This window comes from Papio anubis, chromosome 7 (assembly GCF_008728515.1).
Source record: "Papio anubis isolate 15944 chromosome 7, Panubis1.0, whole genome shotgun sequence".
NCBI lineage: Eukaryota > Metazoa > Chordata > Mammalia > Primates > Cercopithecidae > Papio > Papio anubis.
In genome coordinates this window covers 32124995-32147866 of record NC_044982.1, presented here as the reverse complement: position 1 = coordinate 32147866, position 22872 = coordinate 32124995, and the positions used below count along the sequence as shown (strand labels likewise).

Below are 22872 nucleotides of genomic sequence, written 5' to 3'. Positions count from 1 at the left end.
ACGTCCCCAGCAGGGCCGGCAGCACAGAAAGCTTGGACTTTTCTTACCTGCCTCTGCCCCTTCACCCCTGTAGGGACTGGCCACCACACAATTCAAGGACCCCAAGTCTAGAGAGCCTGAAGATAGCTCAGTGCAGCCTCTCTCTTGGTAAGTGGAAGCCCCTGCTTTCCTGTAAGGCCTCGGGTGACAGGAGTCCCACCGGCTCCTGGGCCTGTCCACTCCATCCATCCTGGAGCCACCTCCTTGCACTGCTACCTCCTCCCTCCCACGCCTCCCAGCCAGGCTGGGTCACACAGCCCCCTGCCCTGGGCTTTGGGCCAGGGGAACAGTTTGAGGAAGGAGTGGAGTTGCTCCAGGCTTGGCCAGTGTCCTGTGTCCACAACAACTGGGGCTCTGTCCTCACTTCCCTGTCTCTTCCAGATTCCTGGAGCAACCTGACCAATCACATAGCTTGTTGGCCCTATGATGTTCCAGGCCTCCTGCACTCAGTGTTACCAGTCACCTGGGCATGACTTCTCCGTGGTTTTCAGGGCACTTGCAAGGAGAGCCTCGTACCCAGCCGCCCTCCATCTCCGTCCCTCTGGGGTCCAAGGCTGGAGTTAGCACTCTGACTCTAAGGCCGGGCCAGGGGTCTGGCATGCAGGTCAGGACCCACCTGCCAGCTATTCAAGCTTGCAGCAAGCACTGGCCCCAGAAGCTGCATGGCCAGAGGGCAGGAGATGGAGAGGCCTGATCGCTGGGGTGGGGGCTGCGGCTGACCTTTCCCACCTCCACAGGAAACTCCCTAGGGCGTGGGCACCTCTTGACCCCATATGGAAGAGGAAGTGGGTGGGGCCTTGCTGTTGTAACAGGCCACGAGAGAAGGCTGCCAGGGTTGGGTGTTGCGGCTCCAAGCTCCCTTTTCTAATGCCACAGAGATGGGATGCCCAGGCACCCAGGATGGACACCCACACTTCTCTGAGGTGCTGGAAACTTAGGGGAAAGGGGAATCCCTCAGGCGTCTCCCCCAGCTCAGATACCCTTGTCAGGGACGGTCCCGGCCTCGAGCCAGGTGTCTGTGATGACCCGGAGTGGCTGTCTGTCTGCTGGCCCAGGCAGTGCCCCGCTGCTCCTCTGCCCTTGCTCTCTTGGAGGCCTTGCCAGTTCCTCCTCCTCGGCTTTCCTCATGGACAGGCGAATGTCGGAGCTGGCATAGGTGTAGCCGTGGCCGGCAGGGCAGATCTCTCTGAAGGCCTCTGCAAAGCCAACAGCCGGAGGACAAGCTGAGAGGTGCTGTTCCTGCAGGAAACCGGGGCCCTCCTTTCCCTCCCTTTGGGAGACACAGCAATTATGGCAGCAAGGAGGGAGGGAGCCCCAGGTTGGGATAAACACGTGAACAGGCAGGGAAGACTACTTTAGTCTTCCAGATTGAGGGAGGTCTACCCAGGCCCGGCAACATGGTCACTAGCCTTGAGGAAGCCCCTGGGCAGTGAAAGCTGGGATGGGGACAGGGGGTTACCTGTGCCAGGCAGAGGGCATTTCTCACACTCGCTGCCCCATGCTTTGCCCACACGGCTGCAGCAGCATATCTGCTTGGTGATTCGCTGGGCCAAAGGCAGGGTGCAGGTATCAGGCCCGAGCGACCGGTAGCACAGTCCCTGCAGCATGGAGATGGCCTTGTCCGCTGCAACAGACACAGCATGTGGAGGTGGGCAGGTGGCCAATGGGAGGGGAACACACAGCTGGGAGGGCAGTGGATGGAGGTGTGGCTGGCCACATGCACTCAGACTGGCCTGGCCCATATCTCAGTTGGGAAATTTGGAGCCCTGCACTTGCTCACAAGAACTTTAGAAGGAAGAGGCGTAGTGGAATGTTTCAGCACCTCCCCATGTCATGTGCCTGATGAGACCCGTGACTCCCCACCTGCATGTGGAGAACCTGAGAGCAGGAACTGAGGATGCAGCTCCTTGTCTCCAGTGCTGAGTTTAGAAGTGTTTACTGAAGGCCCCATGTGTCCCTAGGGTTGAGCAGGGAGCAGTATGTCCTGAGGACCACGGCCTCTGTGGGACGATGAGGCAAGCTAAGGCCCGACGGGGAGCTTAGAGGACAGGGACCCTATATTGGGTCATCTCTATCACCCAGGCACCTTCCATAGTGTCTGGTGCATGCAAATGCTTAGTAATGCTTGTTGAATCTATGCATGGATGGCTAGGTCAATGAGCCAATCAAACATGGAATCAACCAGCCAATCAAAATACTGAGGGTCACTGTGCGTTTGAGCTACACTGGGCTTAGGTCATAGCAATGCCACCACCCTTATCTCCTTTCTTGTACTTTGATAATAAATATTAAAGAATAGTTTCTGTATATTATCTCAATGGAAGACAAGGAGGCCATGCCAGGTTGGAAGAGTCTGGAATCCGTAGAGGGCTGACTGGATTCTAAGAGGAGGAGAGGTGGGGTGAAGAGGACATCAATCAAAGTTTAGGAATGAATGATTCTGGGGAAGTCCTGGTCAGGCCCAGGACGCAGCAGACCAAGTTCGAATCCCTGCTCCACCATGAAGTACAGGACCTCCTTGGGCCTTAGCTTCTTCACATGTAAAATGAAGATGAGAATGATCATTCCATGGCAGGGGACACCTGTATTTCTGCCTGCCCAGAGTCTATGTGCCATATTCCGGTATAATCACCCTGTTTCTCCTACGGGAACCACCCCTTTCCCACCCTTGGTCCATGTGACTGGAGTGGAGGCTGGCGCCTTTCTGGCTGAAGGCTTGTGGTCCATACCCCTGGTTCCAGTGACTGGGTCAGGGATGGGCACTTCACCAAGGAGGCCCAGTGATAATCAGCTTCAAGACTATTCCTGGGTGATGGGAGAAAAGGGGCTCATTTTTTATTGAGTTTGCAAGGCTGAGAGGGTGTAGGCCGAGAACATCTGGTGACCACCTTCGAAGGAACCATGAAACTGACACAGAGGAAAGAGCAGGACCCCCCCTGCAGACACTGTGGCTGACTGATCAGCCAGCCTGAGGCCACACCACGCCTGCACTTCCTAGTTGTGTGAACCAATGCTTTTTTTTTTTTTTTTTTTTTTTTAGAAGAGTCTCGCTCTGTTGCCCAGGCTGCAGTGCAGTGGCACGATCTCAGCTCACTGCAACCTTTGCCTCTGGGGCTCAAGCCATCCTTCCGCTTCAGCCTCCCAAGTAGCTGGAACTACAGGTGTGCACCACCATGCCTGGCTAATTTTTAATTTTTTGTAAAGACAGGGTCTCACCATGTTGCCTAGGCTGGTTTTGAACTCCTGAGCTCAAGTGATCCGCCTGCTTCAGCCTCCCAAAGTGCTTGCATTACAGGTGTGAGCCGCTGTGCCCGGCCCCAGCAAATTCTTTTTTGCTTAAGGCAGTTTGAGTTTGGTTTCTGTCACTTGCAATCCAAGGACTCCTGATTCATAAACTTCGCCATGGAGATTAAATAGAGTGAGGTGTGTGAGAGCAGCTTGCCAAAGGTCATGTGCTCGCCACAGGTAAATCACCAGCCCGTCTGTGAGCCCTGGATCTCCAGGTGCAATTTCTGCTTCTAGCAGCCACTTCCCTTGGGACACTGTAAGGAAGGGCTCCGTCCCTTTGAACCCCAGGGTGGAGATGACCCAGGTGGGAATATCAGGAGGCTGGGGCAGCCCTGCCGACTGCTCCACTGGACCTGGTCAGGTGGCAGGGAGGGAGGGAGGCAGAACCCAGACACAAAGGGAAGAGAAACTTCGCACTGCCCATCCCACTTGCGGGGAGGTGAATCGCCGTGGGAGGCTTGGGGGAGTAACACCAGAGACAGAGGGGAAAAGGACACTAGAGAGACATCTCTGCTTCCCTGTATTAAGGATCTCTTTCTGGTACTCATAAATAAGTCACCCTGGATGTCAAACACAGCTGTCTGGTAAAGGGATCTTAAGTGATGTGGAGTAGAAGGCAGGGTTGTAAGCCTCTCAAGGCCTTGATCACCTGCCACTGCCACCATGGAAGTTTCTTGAGAGCGGCCTGACATGTTCTCCCCACGCTGGACCCCTCACTCTCTGGGCACCCCCTTCCTATAGCTCTTGCTGTCTTATCTCCCTAGAGCCACTGGGTTCAGTCTCTGGGTGGCACCGGAGTCTTGTTCAACCCCATGGCCCTCCCAAACCCAGTACCAGAAAGTTTGCAGACTGAGGGCTTGGCCGATTGCAGGGAGCTCTGCTGAGCTGACAGCGGCCCATCCAACCTGGGCTGCTGCCTCCCAGAGGCCAGTTGGGACTGGTTTTATTTAGCTCTGGTCCGGCCTTCCGGCCCAGGGAAAGCCCCATCTGGGCTGTGGTGTCAGTTCTGCCACTGGGGGTTACTGATAGCCTGGGCCACTCCCCCTGGAAACCACAGAGGTCTCTGGAACAGGGCTGCCTGGCATATATGCATGCACATACCTGGACACAATGCTAATGCCCACTATGTGTTCATGGATGAGGAGAAACTTCAGAACCACAGGGGCCACAGGATTGCGGAAAGGCCCTCAGGTCGGGCAGTAGCTCCATGAATGCTATGGATAATCCTTCTGGAAAGGTCACTCAGCAGCCAAGGCTCAGCCAGACATCACAGCAGAGGCCACCCCCACCACCCCCGCCGCCAAAGAAAACGAGGCTACGCATGGAACAGAAATGATTAGAAAGAAAAAAAAAAGAGAAATAGAAAAGATGAATTCTAAACTGCAAAGGCCTGGAAGAAATGCCTAGTGTAAAAAGGGAAGTAGTAACCATCTCTGTTCCAGCAGGATGGGCTGATCTGGTTTTCACACTGGGCCCAACTCCAGGTTGAGTAGCAGACACAGGCCCTGAGCATGGCATGATCAGATCTTGGGAAAATTACTGCCCTGGGCTGGCCTGTGGACCTGAAGGGTCCCATCTTGCCTCCCAGTGTCCTCCCCAACCCCGTCCCTACCAGCACTCACACACACAGCGGCTCCGCGATGGATCCAGCATGAGGCCAGGTCTGCATGTGCACAGGTAGCTGCCCCTGGTGTTCACACACTCCGCATCCTTGCACAGGCCCAGGGTCAAGCACTCATTAATATCTGCAGAGTTGGAGGAGATGACCAGCTCATGCCCCTGCCCTGGAGTTGGCTCTGGACAGACACAGCCCACAGGGGGCCTGATGGAGGGGAGGGGCGGGGTGGAGATCCTCAAATACCCTCTCCAGACAAAACAACAACAAAAGGGCTGCTATGTATTCAGTGGGATTCCTCTACCTGGGCCTCAGTTTCCTCACTTGTAAAATGAGGATAATGATAGTAACAACCAGACGGTGTTAGATGGATAAAATAAGATCAAACTGCAAACCACTTAGTTCAGTAACTGGCATGTAACAATGATCATAATATTAAGAGCTAATGTTTGTTTGTTTGTTTGTTTGTTTGTTTTTGAGAGACAGTCTCACTCTGTCACCCAGGCTGGAGTGCAGGGGTGTGATTGCAGCTCACTGCAGCCTCCGCCTCCCAGGTTTAAGCAATTCTCATGCCCCAGCCTCCCGAGTAGCTGGAACGACAGGCGCGTACCACCACATCCAGCTAATTTTTGTTTTGTATTTGTTGTAGAGATGTGTTTTCACCATGTCGCCCATGGCTGGTCTCAAACTCCTGGCCTCAAGCAGTCCAACTGCCTTGGTCTCCCAAAGTACTGGGATTATAAGCATGAGCCACCTCATCAGGCCTCAAGCACTAGTATTTATTGAGCACCTATTACATGCTACATACTCTGCTGGGTATTAACATACAATACCCCATTTAATTCTCACAAACCATTTTATCAAATAGGCCCACATGTCCTCATTTTACCGGAGAAGAAACTGAGGTCCCAGGAATAACCAGGTCACCCACTGGTTTGGGGAAATTGGCACTAGGCACAGGAACGAGGGACTGAAAGGTGACCCAGCCTGAGCACCAAGGGGCACTACTCCTTGATAGGATGCGCCATTGTGACAGGGTGCCAGTAAGAGCTGGGAAGGTGCTACTGAGAAATGGGAAAGGGCAGTGATCCATATGCATCCAGACTGTGGCCACAGTGGGATGTAGACCTCCAAACCCAAGTCTGACTTGCTTCCCTCTGCTTAAGAAGCTTCTGGGTTTCCCATCACTTCTTAGAGGGAGGCCCTAAACCCTAACATGGTATCCAAGGTCCTCCACCGTGTCCCTAAAGCCTGTGGGTAAACAGGTGGCTCTGATGAGACACTGGCAGACCTGTGGCATCTCCCGTGTGTACACAGGCCACGTACATAGTACTTTCTGGGACACTCCAGACAGCCCAAAATGTTCTTTTGCTGATGGTGTTCACGTTGCCTGGAGAGCTTGCATCCTCTTAGTTGGCCAACTTGTACTCATTGTTAAAGTCTTGGCTTGGGTATCACCTCTTCCAGGAAGCCTTCCCTGATCCTCCCAGTCTGGGAAGGGGCCCCCACCATGGGATCCTGTAGCACTCAGTGACCGCTGCTTTCTCTCAAGAACACTCTGCTCATTAGATGTGATTGTTCAGGGGTCTATCTGCACCTGGGGCAGGACTGTGTCTTCTCCATCACTGTGTACTCAACACCTAGCACAGTGTATGTAGCCCATAGTAATCTCCCCTCCAATAGTTTGTGGAAGTAGGAGGGAAGGATGGAGAGAGAGAGGAGAGATGACGTGTGCAGGTGCAGAGGTGAGCAGGTCCCTTCGCAGACACGGAGACCACAGCCACATACGTGGGAAAGGGAGGTTTCAGGGGCAGGGCCTCCTGAGGGAAGGTCCTTTGGTGTCCTGAATCTTGGGGCTCAGTGGAGGGAGGGCAGAGAACCCATTTGAGATCCTGAGAATAACCTTAAAGCTTCAGACTGGGAAACCCACCAGGAGGAAAAGCAACTGGCGACCGTTTAGATATGAACAGCCCCGATTTCCCTCCAAGGGCAAAAATACGTATTTCTCCCTAGAGCCACTGTCTGCTTGGCCCTCAAACCACTGGCTCCTGAGGGAGTCTGACCCTGGACTAGGCTGGGCCAGAGGTCTGCCCCTTTGCTCGGCCCCAGCACCTTTGCTTATCCACAGGCTAGGGATCACTTCTGCAGCCTGGCACCCCCGAGGGAGACAGCCCAGTCACGCAGAGCTTCCCCAGACTCCTCTCTCAGAAGCAACCTCCAGAGGGAGGGTACCGTGGAGGCCACCTGGGTCAATCCCCTGTCTCTGACCCAGCTCCATCCAAAGCAAACCACACAGACAACTATTTGTCCAGTTGTCCAAGCTCCTCACAGGGAGGCCACCTTGTTCCCCACTGGCCTCTGCCAGCCCCAGGAGCCTGTCCCTGGCAGGAAGCCCCCAGGCTCCCCGCCCCCCTTCCTGGCTGTGGGTTGAAGCAAGTGGGAGGGAGGCCTGAATAGCTAAGGGTTTTCAGTTGGGAAAAGCCCACAGAGGCCCCAACAACTCAGGCTGACTTGATTTCCCACCCTGGAGCTGAAATTCTTCCCATTCCAGGGAGACCAGCTCAGGAGGAAAGCAGAAGTGCAGGGACTGCGGCGGCCCCTTCGGACACAGCCCCGCACAGCCTAGAGACCCTAGCCTGTGTTCCAGGTGGGGGTGGGTGGAGATGGGGAGGAGGGCAGGTGTCGGCCCCCTTGGCTTCCTCTGTCACTCTCAAGCAAGTCCCTGGATTTCCTTAGGACCCTGGAATCAGCAGCCTCCCACCACTCCCCTAAGCTGGGGCTTAGAGGGACTCAGTGGAGACCACTCGACCAATGACAGACACTCCTCCTGTCTGGTGCTGGGAGTGTGTCCCGGCATCCCTGAGCCCAGCCCTGGCCCTAGGGGTCCTACCTTGGCAGTGAGTGAGGTTCAGTCTCTTGTATCCCTGAGGACACTCCAGCTGGCCATTCTCAATCACCGGGGAGGCTGAAGAGTGGAGATACAAACAGGTCTCACTGGAGGGCCCCTAGGCTCCTCTGTCACCCATGCTGGGAAGGGGTGCAGTCTGGATGTCCAGCCCACCCAGCAGCAGTGAGCCCCAGCCCCTGAAGCCATCGTCCTGGGCAGCTGTGCTTCCTGGTTCTCACCAGACTCCTCTCGGCCTACCTTGCTTTTATTAAAAGCAGTACTAAGTGAAATAAGCCAGGCACAGAAAGACAAATATCACAGATCTCACTGATATATGGGACCTAAGAAAAACAAACCCACAGAAGCAGAGTAGAATGGTGGTTACCAGGGCCTGGGGAGAGGGGAGACAGTGATCAAAGGGTACAACATTTCAGTCAGATACAGGAGGAGTAAGTTCAAAAGATCTGTTGTACAACATAGTGACTATGGTTAATAACAGTGTCTCGTATTCTTGAAAATTGCTAAGAGAGTAGATTTTAAGTGTTCTCACCACAAAAAATAAATATGTGAGGTAATACACATATTAATGGGTGCAATTTAGCCACCTTACAATGTATACCTATTTCAGAACAACAGTTGTGCACCGTCCAGGCACAGTGGCTCACACATATAATCCCAGTGCTTTGGGAGGCCAAGGCAGGTGGATCACCTCAGGTCAGGGGTTCGAGACCAGCCTGGGTAACATGGTGAAACCCCATCTCTATGAAAAATATGAAAATTAGCTGGGCGTGGCAGCACATGCCTATAGTCCCAGCTACTCAGGAGGCTGAGGCAGGAGACTCGCTTGAAACCAGGAGGGGGAGGTTGCAGTGAGCCAAGGTTGTACCACTGCCCTCCAGCCTGGGTGACAGAGCGAGACTCCATCTCAAATCAAACAAAACAGTTGTGCATCACAAATATATACAATTTTTATTTGTCAATTAAATTTTTAATCCTAAAAATTGTATTATATACTTCACATATATAGTTATAACATTACATATAGTATATACTATACTATGTGCATGTCATATATATAACATGGGTTTTATTGTTATAACTTTTTGCTTTTTATTTTGAAATACTAAAGATACACAGATGTCTGATTGCAGATTGACCAACAAGGAAATGATTCTCAGTATTTTTATGCTGATACACATCCTGCCTTGATATCACAACATTCCCCCTTACTTTACAGAGAAAAAAAAAAAAACCTCAAACAATTGACATTAAATAAAAACAGGGGGAAAAAATCTCCATTACTTTGGGGGAACAGACTAGTGTGCCAACCCTCTTGAAAAGCTCTAGCAGGGGGCATACTTCTGATCACCACCTGTCTTCACAGGAAAAGGCAGGGAATACTATATTTTGTGGAACAAAAAGAGAACTCAGCTATAAGTTTGACAATTCTTTTGCCTATAGCTAGCCAGCAATTCTAAGCAGGCGCGAGCAATTGCCACAGACCTTATTCCATACAAATTTCCAGAAAGACACTATGATGTTTCAAAGGTCTTGCTCTATAAAGCTAGCTGCATGGTGGCTTCCTGTAGCAATTTGCCTTCTTCTAGCTTTGACTCCTTTGTGGCAATAGCTTGTCTCTGAATGCTGCACCCTCCATCTCTGTCACCTTATCCCAATTCCTTTTTCTCCCAGTCATAACATCAGCAGCTACACTTTCAGAGTTGTTTGCTAAAGCTTCTTGTCATCCAGGAAGTCATTTACTGTTGAGAATATATGTTCACTGGTTCATCCTTTAGTGATTTACAAAAAGAGAGGTCTTCACACATATATATATATATATTTTTCTTCTTCTTCTTCTTCTTCTTTTTTAAGATGGAGTCTTGCTCTGTCACACAGGCTGGAATGCAGTGGTGTGATCTCGGCTCACTGCAACCTCCACCTCCTGGATTCTAGCTATTCTCCTGCTCCAGCCTCCTGAGTAGCTGGGATTACAGGCATGCACCACCATGCCCGGCTAACTTTTGTATGTTTAGTAGAGACAGGGTTTTGCCATGTTGGCCAGGTTGGTTTCAAACTCCTGACCTCAGGTGATCCGCCTGCCTCGGCCTCCCAAAGTGCTGGGATTATAGGCATGAACCACCGCACCCAGCCTTTCATGTATTTTTATTGTTGAAATGAATTATTGCAAATACCAAGAGGCACGTTAGAGATATCTATACTTTTGTCCAATTGTACAGCAAAGTTGAGTGTCTTTGTGGTTTAAAATGTTTTTCTAATCAAGATAGCTTTTATTTCACCATTAGCTGCTGTCTCTGGGCACTTACACACTTAGTGCAAGGTTTGTTATTAGTAATGGCCTATATCAATCTGTATTTCATATGGTCTTCTTGATCATTTGGATCCTGGGGTACTTGGGGGTCACATCTGATAGGTTGTCACGATTTTTACATTGTAATATGGCTGATGACATGGTATAAGACCCCCTGAGAAGGGTCAGCATTGCATTTTTTAATGATTGCTTATGATTATGGGACTAGTATTATTTTGCATCCACGGTTTCTTTGCAGGAGCTTTTCAGAGCCACCTCTCCATTTGGTGTGGGTTAGTTTAGTTAACACCAGAACACATAACTAAAAAATCCAGTAATCACAGCACTGTGAACTGCACTGCGTTGTAATATGCCAAAGACAAATAGAAGGAGGTGCCACATTTTCTTGGAAGCCCCACTCTTCCCTGAGGACACACTGTGTGCCAAGCATGACATGTGACAGCCTGACATAGGGACAGACCAAGTGAGGACATAAATTAGTAACACTTAACTTTTTTAAGATTAAAAAATGTAAACTGAAGTTCAAAAATGTTTTCCTGCCAGGACTGGCCCGCTCCGGGTTTGCACGTTCCATGTAGGGACCAGGGTCCAGCCTAGAAGGCCGCTCTTGTGGAGACACACAGGGATTCTGAAACGCTGAGAAGGAGATGGAAAGATGGGAGTGAGGCTGGGAAATATGCATGTCCCTGGCTCGGGGCCTGGTGGTATAAACTGAGGACAGAGAGGAGGGAAGAAAGAGAAGTCATTTGGAGAAACTCAGAAGGCAGGCTGATTAGATGCAGCCCGTGAACACTATGAGGAGCAGAAGGTAGGAAAGAATGATGCAAGGCTGCTGCCAGAGGGCCGAGGAAAGAGACCAAGTGCACATTTGTCCAGTGCTTCAGAGTTGCAAGGCCATGGGTGGACATGGTCCTGTCTGTTTCTCACAACAATTATACCCTAAGGCAGGGACCATCATCCCCAATTTACAGATTAGGAAAGCAAGGCTCAGTGAGGGGTAAGTAACTGACCCAGGTAACAAAGTTGCTGGAGCAGAGGCAGGGTTGAAATCGGGCCTCTAGCTGTGAAGGCCACATCCTTTCTCCTACCTTCTACTGTGCTTCTCTAAGAGAGAGAGAGATCAGGAAGAGCTGGGGAGCCAGCAGGCCAGGATGATATCAACTCTCTAGATGTCAAGAGGGAGAAATGATGCTGGGCATGGTGGCTCACACCTGTAATCCCAACATTTTGGGAGGCCAAGGCAGGAGCATCACTTGAGCCCAGGAATTCAAGACCAGCCTGGGCAACATGGAGAAACCTCGTCTCTACAAAAAAAATACAAAGATAAACTGGGCATGGTGGTTCGCGCCTGTGGTCCCAGTTGAGGCAGGAAGATCACTTGAGCCTGGCAGGTCAAGGCTGCAGTGAGCTGTGATAATGCTACTACACTCCAGCCTGGGCAACAGACGGAGATGGAGACAGAGACGGAGAGGGAGAGGGAGCGGGAGAGGGAGGAAACAGAGGCCCCTGCTTCTTTAGTGATCAGAAGGGGAGCAGCAGAGAGCTTGGATTAGAGCAGGAAGCAAGAGTGGAAACAGCTGCTGGCACCTGTGGAAAACTGTGAGAACCCAAGGAATGGGTGAAGCTGAGAGGAGCTAGGTCCACCCATTAGTCTGGATACATGTATGTGCTTTTTATATAAAGTGGTCTCCTCCTTAATATGGGGAACCTGCCCCCCCTGCCGCTGGCCTGAAGGGAGTGTGTGTCGTGGGCAATTCTTTGTGAAGGCAGGCTTCTAGAGGGAAATAAATGCCAAGCCACTGTCTCTGGGGAAACTCCCATTTTTGCCAACAACCTCCACCCTGAAACCAGGGCCCTCAGCGCCCCTCCTCGCACCTCCCAGAGGCAGTCTATAAGGGGCTAGTTCCTAGCTTCTGTAAGACCAAGTACAGCATGGAATCTGAAAGATCAGGTTAAGGCCAGGCACGGTGGCTCATGCCTGTAATCCTGGCACTTTCAGAGGCTGAGGCAAGTGAATCACCTGAGCTCTGGAACTCAAGACCAGCCTGGGCAACATGGCAAAACCCTGTCTCTACCAAAAATACAAAAAGTCAGCGGGTGTGGTGGCATGAGCCTGTGGTCCTTGCTACTCAGGAGGTTGAGGTGGGAGAATTCTTTGAGCCTGGGAGGTAGAGGTTGCAGTGAGTCAAAATCATGCCTCTGTACTCCATGCTGAGCAACAGAGTGAGACTATGTCTTAAAAATAAATAAATAAGGCCGGGCGTGGTGGCTCATGCCTGTAATCCCAGCACTTTGGGAGGCTGAGGCGGGATGATCATGAGGTCAGGAGATTAAGACCATCCTGGCTAACACGGTGAAACCCTGTCTCTACTAAAAATACAAAAAATTAGCCGGGCGTGGTGGCAGGTGCCTGTAGTCCCAGCTACTTGGGAGGCTGAGGCAGGATAATGGCGTGAACCTGGGAGGTGGAGCTTGCAGTGAGCAGAGATTGTGCCATTGCACTCCAGCCTGGGTGACAGAGTGAGACTCCGTCTCACAAAAAACAAAAACAAAAACAATGTATGTGTGTATATATACATACACATACACACACACACACACACACACACACACACACACACACACACATACATATGAATAATTCAGGTTAAATCTCCTTGGGAGAAAGTGGAAGTTTAGGTGGCCAGGTGGCTCAGGGTGAGAATTCGGCAGCCAGTGAGCTTTGTGACAGGTGAAGGCAGGTGACACCTGTCACTGTCCCTGCCACCCACACCAGGTGTCCCTCTTGCATGCTCCCCACACATATAGACTTCCCAAATCACAGCACTAGCTTTTGAGCTGAAAAACTCAGTTCTTGGTGTGCCGTGGCTGCCTGCTCACTCTTCCATCCTTCCACAAAGTATAAGCTACGTGAGGACAAGGATCTTGTCTTCTTCATCACTGTTATGTCTCCAGTGCCATGTCCCAAGCATGACACCTAGAGCTGTGTGGGCACTCAGTCAAAATAGGAACAAATAAGAAGAGCAAACACTCAAATGGCATTTACTATGGGCCAGGCCCTATTATAAAGGCTTCACACTAATTAACTTAGTTAATGCTCATAAGAGGCCTTGGAGAGTCTTACTAACATTATTCCCATTTTATGGATGAGCAAACTGAGGTTCATCCATAAAATGGATGAGGTTATGAAACAAACCAAAGGTCGCCCTGTTGGACAGAACTGGGATTATGAACTCAGGCAGTCTAGCTCCAGAGGAGAAATTCTGAACCATTCTCCCCACTGCCTCCAAATAAATAAATAGATTCGTAAAAAGCCTTAGGGGTGCCTAGGCAGACAACCCTAGGGTGCAATGGAGGCACCTGCCCAGTAGAAAACCTAGCACCCTTCCTAGGAAACCTCTACCCTGTTTTTAAATGAGTGATCAGGAGAGAGAATAAGAAGAAGAAGAAAAAAAAAAGTAGGGATACTCAGAAGGAGGTCAGAAGAACTGATCAGATGCCTGATAAGGGCTCCACGATGTGCATAACCAAAGTGCCAGGCAGAACTGACAAAGGAAATGGCGTAGAACCCGTCCTACCCCTTGTGGCTCCTCAGCCAGATCAAGGTTATCACAAGGGGTAAGGGGTCAGAGAGTAGAAAGAAGAGAATCTGTGAGACCTGGGGAGAGAGAGTGGCTAAGCTGTGACTTTCACGGATGCCTCAAGGAGGCCTTGCAGGGCTGCAGTGTGCTTGCCTTTGGGACTCTTAGACTTGCGAAAGCCAAAGCAGCTGCCCAGGGTCAGTGGAGACTGACCTGAACTCCAAAGCGTTCACATCACAAATGCCTCTGAAGCATGCAGGGTGGATGTGGGGAACCTTCTTGGTAAGGACATCGGGACATATGGTCTTCTGACTCCCTGGCCTCGGCCCTGTCCACCCTCTGCTGTGTCTCAGTTGCTCACAAACTGAAGAAAGAAGCAGAGGGGTCCCTGGCTGCAGCCTGCCCCTGCCCTCCTAACTCTCCCCCTCAGCCGCTGGGACTCCCAGGGAGGCCTCAGTAAAGGCAAACTAATTTCTCAAGACAGTTTTGGCATTGACTGCATGAGTAGAGTTGTGGATGAGAAGGTGAAGACGTATCTGGCCACAGGGCTGTTTACAGGCTGTGCCAATCTCAGACTGTGATGACAGGTGCCTGCAGCAGGGAGATGTGAAAGGTCCCCACCACACAGCCCCTCTGCCCAGGGACAGACATGCACACCTGGTGAGGCCAAGCTCAGTGCCTCAGGGATGTGTGAGCCGGCTGGCGCTTTGCCCTTTGATTTGCAAACCTCAGATGGGCAAGCTGGAGAGAAAATTCTACTCCCCTAGTAGAAGGAGTGCAGGCACTGGGGCAGCCAGACCCACATCTAACCCCCAGCTCCACTATGACTAGCTATGTGACCTGGGGCACATTTCTTAACCTCTCAGACTGAATTTTTTTGTTTGTTTGTTTTATTTTATTTTATTTTTTTGAGACTGAGTCTAGCTCTGTCGCCAGGCTGGAGTGCAGGGGCGCAATCTCGGCTCACTGCAACCTCTGCCTCCTGGGTTCAAGCAATTCTCCTGCCTCAGCCTCCCAAGTAAACAGGATTACAGGCATGCGCTGCCACACCCAGCTAATTTTGGTATTTTCAGTAGAGACAGGGTTTCACCATGTTGGCCAGGACAGTCTCAAACTCCTGACCTCGTGATCTGCCCATCTTGGTCTCCCAAAGTGCTGGGATTGCAGGTGTGAGCCACCGCGCGTGGTTGAATTTTTTCATCCGTAGAAGTGGGGACTGGGCTGGGTGCAGTGGCTCACGTCTGTAATCCCAGCACTTTGGGAGGCTAAGGCGGGCAGATCACGAGGTCAGGAGATCGAGACCATCCTGGCTAACACGGTGAAACTCCATCTCTCCTAAAAATACAAAAAATTAGCCGGGTGTGGTGGCGGGTGCCTGTAGTCCCAGCTACTTGGGAGGTTGAGGCAGGAGAATGTCATGAACCTGGGAGGCGGAGCTTGCAGTGAGCCGAGATCACACCACTGCACTCCAGCCTGGGCGACAGAGCGAGATTCCATCTCAAAAAAAAAAAAAAAAAAAAAAGTGGGGACAAAAATTCAGCTTGTGGAGTCATTGTGAGGATTAGCTTTGCTGAAACAATGAATATCAGACTGAACCTCACAGATGCATGGCACAATCCCTATAGAGCCAGCCTTCCTTCCTTCCTTCCTTCCTTCCTTCCTTCCTTCCTTCCTTCCTTCCTTCCTTCTTTCCTTCCTTCCTTCCTTCTTTCCTTCCTTCCTTTCTTCCTGCTTTCCCTTTTTCCTTCCTGCCTGCCTGCCTGCCTTCCTTCCTGCTTTCCTTGCCTTCCTTGCCTTCCTGCCTTCCCACCTTCCCTTTTTCTTTCCTTCCTTCCTCCCCTCCCCTCCCCTCCGCTCCCCTTCCTCCTTTCCTCCCTTCCTCCCTTCCTTCCTTCCTTCCACACAGTCTCAAAGTTGGCATGCTGGCCCACTGTCCCTCACTATCTGGGTGAATTTGGGCAGGTTACACAACCTCTCTGAGCCTGAGTTTTCTTATCAGTAAACAGGAGATGACAACTCCCTCTTCATGGGGTTATTATGAACACGAAATAAGCATGTACAACTCTGAGCACAATACTTGTCCCATTTTAGGAATTCTTATAATGTCCATTATTCAGATTTCCCTCCTTGGTGAAAGACCAGTGGGGTCCCCCAGTGATTGTGGACATTCTGCCCAAAGATGGCCTCTGACTGCCTCCTCAGAGCAAGATAGAACCAGTCACCACAAAGGGAGAAATCGAAAAAAGAGTCTGGTCAGACCCCTGGCTCAGGCAGGTGCCACCTAGCCACCCCCGCCCCAGCCCTTCCTCCGCTCTCCAGGCTAGAGGTGCCACATGTCAGTGACACCCACCCTGCTGGGTAGGGAGGGTGCTCACTTAAGCCTGAGGCACAATTCTTTCCCAGCAGGCTTCAAGTCCCTTAGAAGAAGCTCTCGAACATCTCTGAGCCAAAGAGACACTGCCTTTTCAGCTGACAACTGGAATTCTGAAAATCCCATTTCCTTCGAGTAAAGGACTGGGCATCTCATCCAGAATCCCAGAGAACAGAAGCCCCACCCCAGCACAGCTGTTCCCCAAGCCAGGGTCCTCTAGTTCAGTAAACGCTTGTGCCCGGTACAAGAAGTGGCGCAGAGGGGCCACTTACAGAGTGGCTGGAAGCAGGTGTCTGGAGTCAGATAGGCCTGGGGTGTCAGGCTCAATTTTCTCTTCTGTAAAATGGGGATAATAGCACCCAGCATCTAGAAATATTGTTAGGATGCAAGAAAATAAGAAAGCACTTAGCACCGTGCCTGGCACTTACAAGTGCTCTGAATAAATGGTTGCGAATGACGACGAGGGTGATAATAATGGTGTTGCTGCTGTGGCCTGCCCTAAGGCTCTCTGCCCCTCATGCTCCCAGCACCCTCACATACCCACCCTCCCCAGGGGCTGGCATCACAGAGCTACACGTATAACTCTCGTCAGGGGCAAGGGTCAGGACCAAAGCAAAGCCTTCTTTCTGTTGGGGGTTTCAAATACATTTTCAAACATTTCTAAAAACCCCCATTTCCTCAAAAATCAATTTTCTTTGTCATCTCCTCTGAAAAACCTGTTCTTGGTAGGCATTCTCCCGGTGATCTGGAGCCCACTACTTTTAGTTTATTGCTGGGCACCTGCAGTTTTTAATAAGTTGTCCTTTGCGATCAGTTTCAAGTCGAGCTCTGGTTACCAGAAACACCACACATCGGATAGTTCTCTCTAGAACCGCGTGGGGAAAGCCTACACCCTTCTCCCTAGGGCAATTATTTCTCTTGACGCAGGCCGGGGCTACATGTTGATAACCTGCCTGTCTATCCAACCTGAATCTTCTTGACGGATATAGCACAAGGAACTCACAAAACCCGATCTTGATGCGCATCCTCTTGGCTGCAGCATTCCAGTCTAGCATCCTGATCTTTGTTTGCTTCAGGGAGGCTCAGGTCTCCCCAGAATGATTAGGGAGATCTTGCTCAGCTGAGAGTCAGACATACTGTGGTTGGAATCCTGGCTCTACCTGCCCTAGACGTGTGACCTCGGACAAGTTCCTCAGCCTTCTCGGAGCTCTATTTTCCTCATCCATCACATGGGGTTAAAAATCCTGGGCTTGCAGGTGGCTGTACAAATTCAGTGAGACAAAACAGGTGAAGGGCTCGGCATAATGTGAAAGTTCAGGAACCGGCAGCTAGCCTTGGTCTAAGAGAGAAAGGTGCAGAGTTCCTTGAAAGGGCAGAGCAAGAAAATCTGTTCTCCCTGGAGATACAGGGGGCCCTGGGTTCAGAGGTGAACTCAACCCACCCCAGGCAAATGGCAAGACGATCTCATGGCAAACAGCTGGAGCCCACCACTGCAGGCCCCGAGCCATGTGCCAGCCCTGCCTGTCCCAGCAAAGGGGCCTTGGGGTTGACACAGCCAGTGCCAAGCCAGATGGGGCAGTGGCCAACTTTCCAGTCAGCCCAGATGTCTGTCTTTCTCAGATGAAAACTCAAAAATGTGGCCTCAATCAAAGTGGCTTTTGAGAGCCGTGTGTTCTCCAGACTCTGACAGGAGGATTGAAGAGGCCTATGAGTCGGGATCCTTTGATAAATCTCAAGGGGTCAGGAAGACCCGGCTCAGGCTAGGTCCTGGGAGTTCAGCTGAGTACACATTACCTCTACCACTCAGAGTGAAGGGAGCAGAGGCGAACTGTGGGCTGGTCTAGACTGACTCCCGGGCCAGCTCTCCACGCAAGTTCTGTGGCATTCCGGAAAAAAAGGGATTCACCTATGCCATGTAATTAAGACTTCAAGGCAGTCCTTTTCCATGTCAGGAATAGTGGCATTCTGGTGGGACCTTCTTCAACAGTCCAGCACAGAGCCTCAAAGCCAAAATGTGACTGAAGGGAAGCCGTGAAGCCACTCCCAGGCTGCTTGCCCTATCACTCCCACTGCCACCTGATTTGCTAGAACACCTCACTGGGGATGACAAAGGCTTCGCCCAAAGAAGCATAACCCTATTTTATCAGAGGAGAAATAGGGGCTCAGAGAGGCAAAGCCACCAGGGCCAGGGACGATCTGGAATCCAGAAGTCTTGTCTGTCTTGCCAACCTTCCCCAAACCTGCCCTGACAGCTTGCCTTTTCTTCCTCTGCTTCTTGTACAGAAGCTTCCTTGTCATCCCCACTTAAAGAAATGTGCCCACCCCAGCCCCAGGCTCAGGCATGAAGTGAGGTGCCTGGCACTCTGTCAACACAAACAAGGCTCCCCAACATCTTGCCCCTTCTCTATACAATGCCCAGCTGCACTTTCATGTGTTTTTGATGTTTATGTTGCCCTGGTCTTTGTTATTTCTTGCTCAGTGTGCTGGGATGCTTGACATTCCAGGGTCTGTACCCTGGTGCCCAGCATGCTGAGATGTGCTGGACACAGTGGGGGAGGCCACCGTCTGGGATGGGGCGGAGTGAGGGAAAGGGCTGAGCATTGGGTGTGCTGGCAGAGGGGTACAATTGGTGTTCTGCATGCACCTGATCCACAGAGCTCTGCTCCCACGCCCACCGCCACTGGGCTCCAGCCCTGCCTGAACCGAGCTCACCAGCTGTATTTGGAGCAGGGTTCTTGGGCATCAGGTGGGCTGAGCTCTCAAGGCTGGCACACAGGTGGAACCAGGAGTGGAGCAAGTGGCCGAGCAGGTAGCCACTTCAGTATGAACTCTGGCCTTTTTCTCCTGCTCCCCACCCTTCCAGTGGAGGGCTCCCCCACTCTCAGAAGTGCTTTCAAGATCTGAGGATGTGGTCACTGTGCCTGTCAGCCCTGGTTGAGGGGAACAGGCCTAGAATCCTCCATTGGCAGCAGCCAGCCCTGGCATGGACCTCACAGCCTGCCTCTCTGCATCCCTGATGGGCTCCAGAGCTTGGGACAGGCAGGTCCTGTGCTCCCACCCTCCGCTCCAATCCTACAAGTGGCAGATGTGACATATAAGTGAAGAATCCAGAGTGGCTCTATTTTCATTTTCACTAATGTCACCTGATATGTGGCTATTAACATGACTGTCAGATTGGCTTAGTGAATTAGAGAGGAGATACTGACCCAAGGACCCTGTGGGGTCCTGACTGCTGACACCCCACCCAGAGGGCTGCATCTCAAGAGCTCAGGATTATGCTTGGTACCCAAATCAAGCACACCTTAAGGCCTGAAGACTTGCCCAGTGGAAGGTTCCATGAAGGGCACAGACCTCAGCTGGGAGGAGAATCCCAGCAGTGAAGCGGGATTCTGGGGAAGGCCCTTCTGGAAGCCTGTTTCTCAGCTGCACCACTCCACTCCTTTATACCCATGCTGCTGGCAGCTGAGCCCACTCTTCCCCTTCATTATTTCTCAGACTCTAGAGGCAACAGTGTGACAGCTCATGAGCCCTGAGACAAGGAAGGGAAACTTCTAAGTCTGCCCCTGAATTGCCACTTGGATGAAATCTCACTGTTCCCACCACCTAGAAAAGCCAGCTCCCTCTTAGGACAGCCCTACTGGGTCAGGAGGTCCCAAGGTAGGTCAGCACCTTGGTCAGCGCAGCAGGTACTGCACGCCCCTCAGAGGGCTGATGGGGTAAATGGGGAGAGACTCCCACCCACTTGTCTGAATGAGCCAGCTCTTGGGAACCAGAACCTGCCCAGAGCAGGGACATCGGAGCCCTGGCCCCACCTAACCCTTCTGACATGCCTGCCTTTCTACAGGAGAGCCAGGGCTGAGCAGGGCTCAGCAAGAGACACACTGTGCTCCAGAAAATGTTGCTAACTCTCTTGGTCTTATTCGCATATGCAATTTCCTTGGGTTATTAAACTCTTCCCCACTCTTTAACTGTTCTACCCTAGTTATTCTTCAAATCTCATCCTGGAAGTCATCTCCTCTGAGAAGCTTCCCTTGATCCACTGGCTTTAGCCTGTAGGGCCCCCATCCCGTAGTTTACAGATGTGCAGGTTGTGTGCTGCACAAAAACACCATCTCTAAGGGAATCATTGGCATTCTAGATTGGCATATTTATGAAGATGATCCTGAACAAATGGAAGGGCAGGTTTTTCTAATTTGCACAAAGGTGCTACTGGACCTATGAGGGGCCTGGGTTCCACTGCCTCAGCACTTGACCAGACACTGCTCAAACCTCTTCATTTCTGATGCCCACCAGCCACCTACGACTCCCTGCTAAATTGTGAGCTTGGAGAGGAAGGCGCGGTTTTTACCACCTTCTCTACTCTCTGTCCAGGGCCTGCACACTATGGCCTTTTCAAATAGTGGTTTGGTCAATGTAAATATTTGTCAACTGATTAGAATGTGGGATATCGAAGTTTCAAGGGTTCAACGCCTGATGCGAAAGAGAAAAGAAAACAAGGAAAGAAGAAAAGTGGCAAAAACATCTCTGGCCTACAGGGGAGACCTGGGCAGTTTGAGGTACATTTCCTAGTAGGGTAGTGGGTCCATTCCTTTCTCGCTTTCTTGAGGGATACTTTCTAATAACAATAATGATAATGACAATAACAGCCAGGTTTATTGACCTAATACTAAGCAGGTGCATCATTTCATTTAATCTCTACAGCAGCCCATGAGGCTGGCACTATTACTCTCTCCATTTTACAGATCAGGAGACTGACGCAGAGAGAGGTGATCAGGAGGAGCTGGGACTGGTACCTAGCATGTGTTAGACGTTTAAGCCTGGGAGCTGAATACTACCTTTTGCTACTTTGCCAAAAATTCTATCACATTGTAAAACTGTCTACACTTATTTTAAGTTTGGAAAATATAGTCACTGCTCCACAGCTGAGTCTGATGTGAGGAACGGCCCTGCCCCTCCCACCTTTGGGCTCCTGTCCAGACTCCTGACAAAGCTGATTGACCAAGCTGACTGCTGACAGGCAAAGGAAATACACACCAGGCTCACACCCAGGCCCAGGAAGGAGGCCTGAAGGGAGAAGACAGACCAAGTGGGCAGAAGCCACACTCAGGGACAGGCATCTGGTCACCCTCCTCCCAACTGTGCAACTAAGACTGGGGAGAGCATCGTGAACAGGCATCTTGCTCACTCCTGAAATCGCGGTCCGTGGCACATACAAGACACCCAGTGAGTATTTGCTGAATGAATGAATGAACACTTGTTAGGTTTTTCCTATCCTCCAAAAGAAGGCAAGGAATTAGGGTTCCCATACCCCAAGGATGAGGACATCTAGGACAGACATTCAACCCTAATTAAAAGTCAGGGAGGCTGGAACAGGAGGTAAGGAGATAAAAGAGGAGGCCTGGGAGACCCACCAGGGAGAGAATAAAGAAAACACTGAATCAAATCAAGACCCCTGGACCCCTGGCATCTAGACAGGGGTGTACAGGGGAGCACTGAATAAAATCCCTAAAATCTGATCAAGAATCTCTGCAAGAGGGAGCAGGCCCTTGCAGGCAACAAAATGGAGCAGGCAGGCCAGACTGTACCAGCAGAGGGCTGCCAGGAGCCTCAGTGCTGGCCAGAAACACCTTCAAAGCAGGTCTGGGAAGTCTGCAGTTTACCAGCCTGTTCTACCTGCCTGGCCTCTGACACCCTGGAGGAGAAACCCTGGCAGGAGAGGGCAGGCACGGGGAGGGCTTCCCCCGCCACTCTTAACCTTGGACTCCAGCACTCACCGGGTCTGGGTGGGCATGGGGCACACAAAGTCACCCCCCAGAAGGCTCCCACACTGCCACAGCAGTCCTCTTGGGTGGTCAGCTCCAGCAGAGGGTTGGCACACTGGAAGAGAGGTCATGGACACCTGTGACCACCCCTCTTCCCTCCCAGGCTGTGCACAGAGATGTCCCGGGAAAGCCTAGGACACAGAGCTCACTCCCACATTCTGCCAGAGGAGGTCCCCAGCCAAAGAAGGGGAGAAACAAGTCAGCGCATATCCCAGAAGGCAGCAGAGAAACCTGCCGTGCACTCTTCCAGCCCCTAACCTTGTGTGTGGATGGGACACTGCAGACATAAGATCTGCCCTGTGCGGGGCTGCAAACCACCACCCTCCATGGCCCTAGCCACAGACAAAGGGTCCTAAAGGAAGAGCTTCCTCTGCCTACCTCCAGGGAGCCGCAGGGTCGCCCACAGTGTGGGCCTTCCTTGTGAGCACTGCCCCAGGTTCAGGAATACCCCAAGCTGAGAGGCCAGGGACTATCTGGAAATTCAGGGTGTTTACCCCTTGGCTGTCCCACTTCCTCCAGTTCCCTAACCTCAAATGGGGTTTCTGGAAATACCTTAGTTTCTGGAAACTAAGCAGTTTCCTGGCAACCCCAAGAAAAACCATACTGGGCCTGGTCTAACCCCTATTCTTGGGTGCCTGGCGTCAGAAAAGCTTCCCTGATTTCCCATTATGAGCTGAGGATGGCCCCAGGGGGCAATAGGGTATCTCTCATCTTTGTACCACCAGGGTTTTTGGGTTAACCTCCATTTGTTAATTTCACACCTCTGTGACCCGAACTGTAGCCTCAACTAGATACAAAACTCCTGGCCAGATGCTAACAGCCCCACTGGTCCATGTGCCAGGGGTCATAGGATCAGCAACTCGAGGCTGCCTTCACCTGAGGATGCTGGTGACAGCTCCTCCAGAGGGGAACTTCCTTGGGTCCTCTTCTGTGTGCCTGG

At 51.5% G+C, this 22872-nt stretch overlaps 1 protein-coding gene across 2 annotated transcripts in view; it reads right to left on the bottom strand.

The window, feature by feature from the left end:
- LTBP2 (latent transforming growth factor beta binding protein 2) overlaps window positions 1–22872 on the bottom strand; it is a 115079-nt gene that overhangs the window by 29220 nt on the left and 62987 nt on the right. For both annotated transcript variants that reach the window (XM_003902048.5, XM_009211959.4), the window contains exons 8-12: window positions 21885–21987; window positions 7833–7907; window positions 4950–5072; window positions 1499–1663; window positions 1020–1235 (exon numbers count right to left, since the gene is read on the bottom strand). In XM_003902048.5, the coding sequence (XP_003902097.1) occupies window positions 1020–1235; window positions 1499–1663; window positions 4950–5072; window positions 7833–7907; window positions 21885–21987 (682 nt within the window). The remainder of the gene's footprint in view (window positions 1–1019; window positions 1236–1498; window positions 1664–4949; window positions 5073–7832; window positions 7908–21884; window positions 21988–22872) is intronic.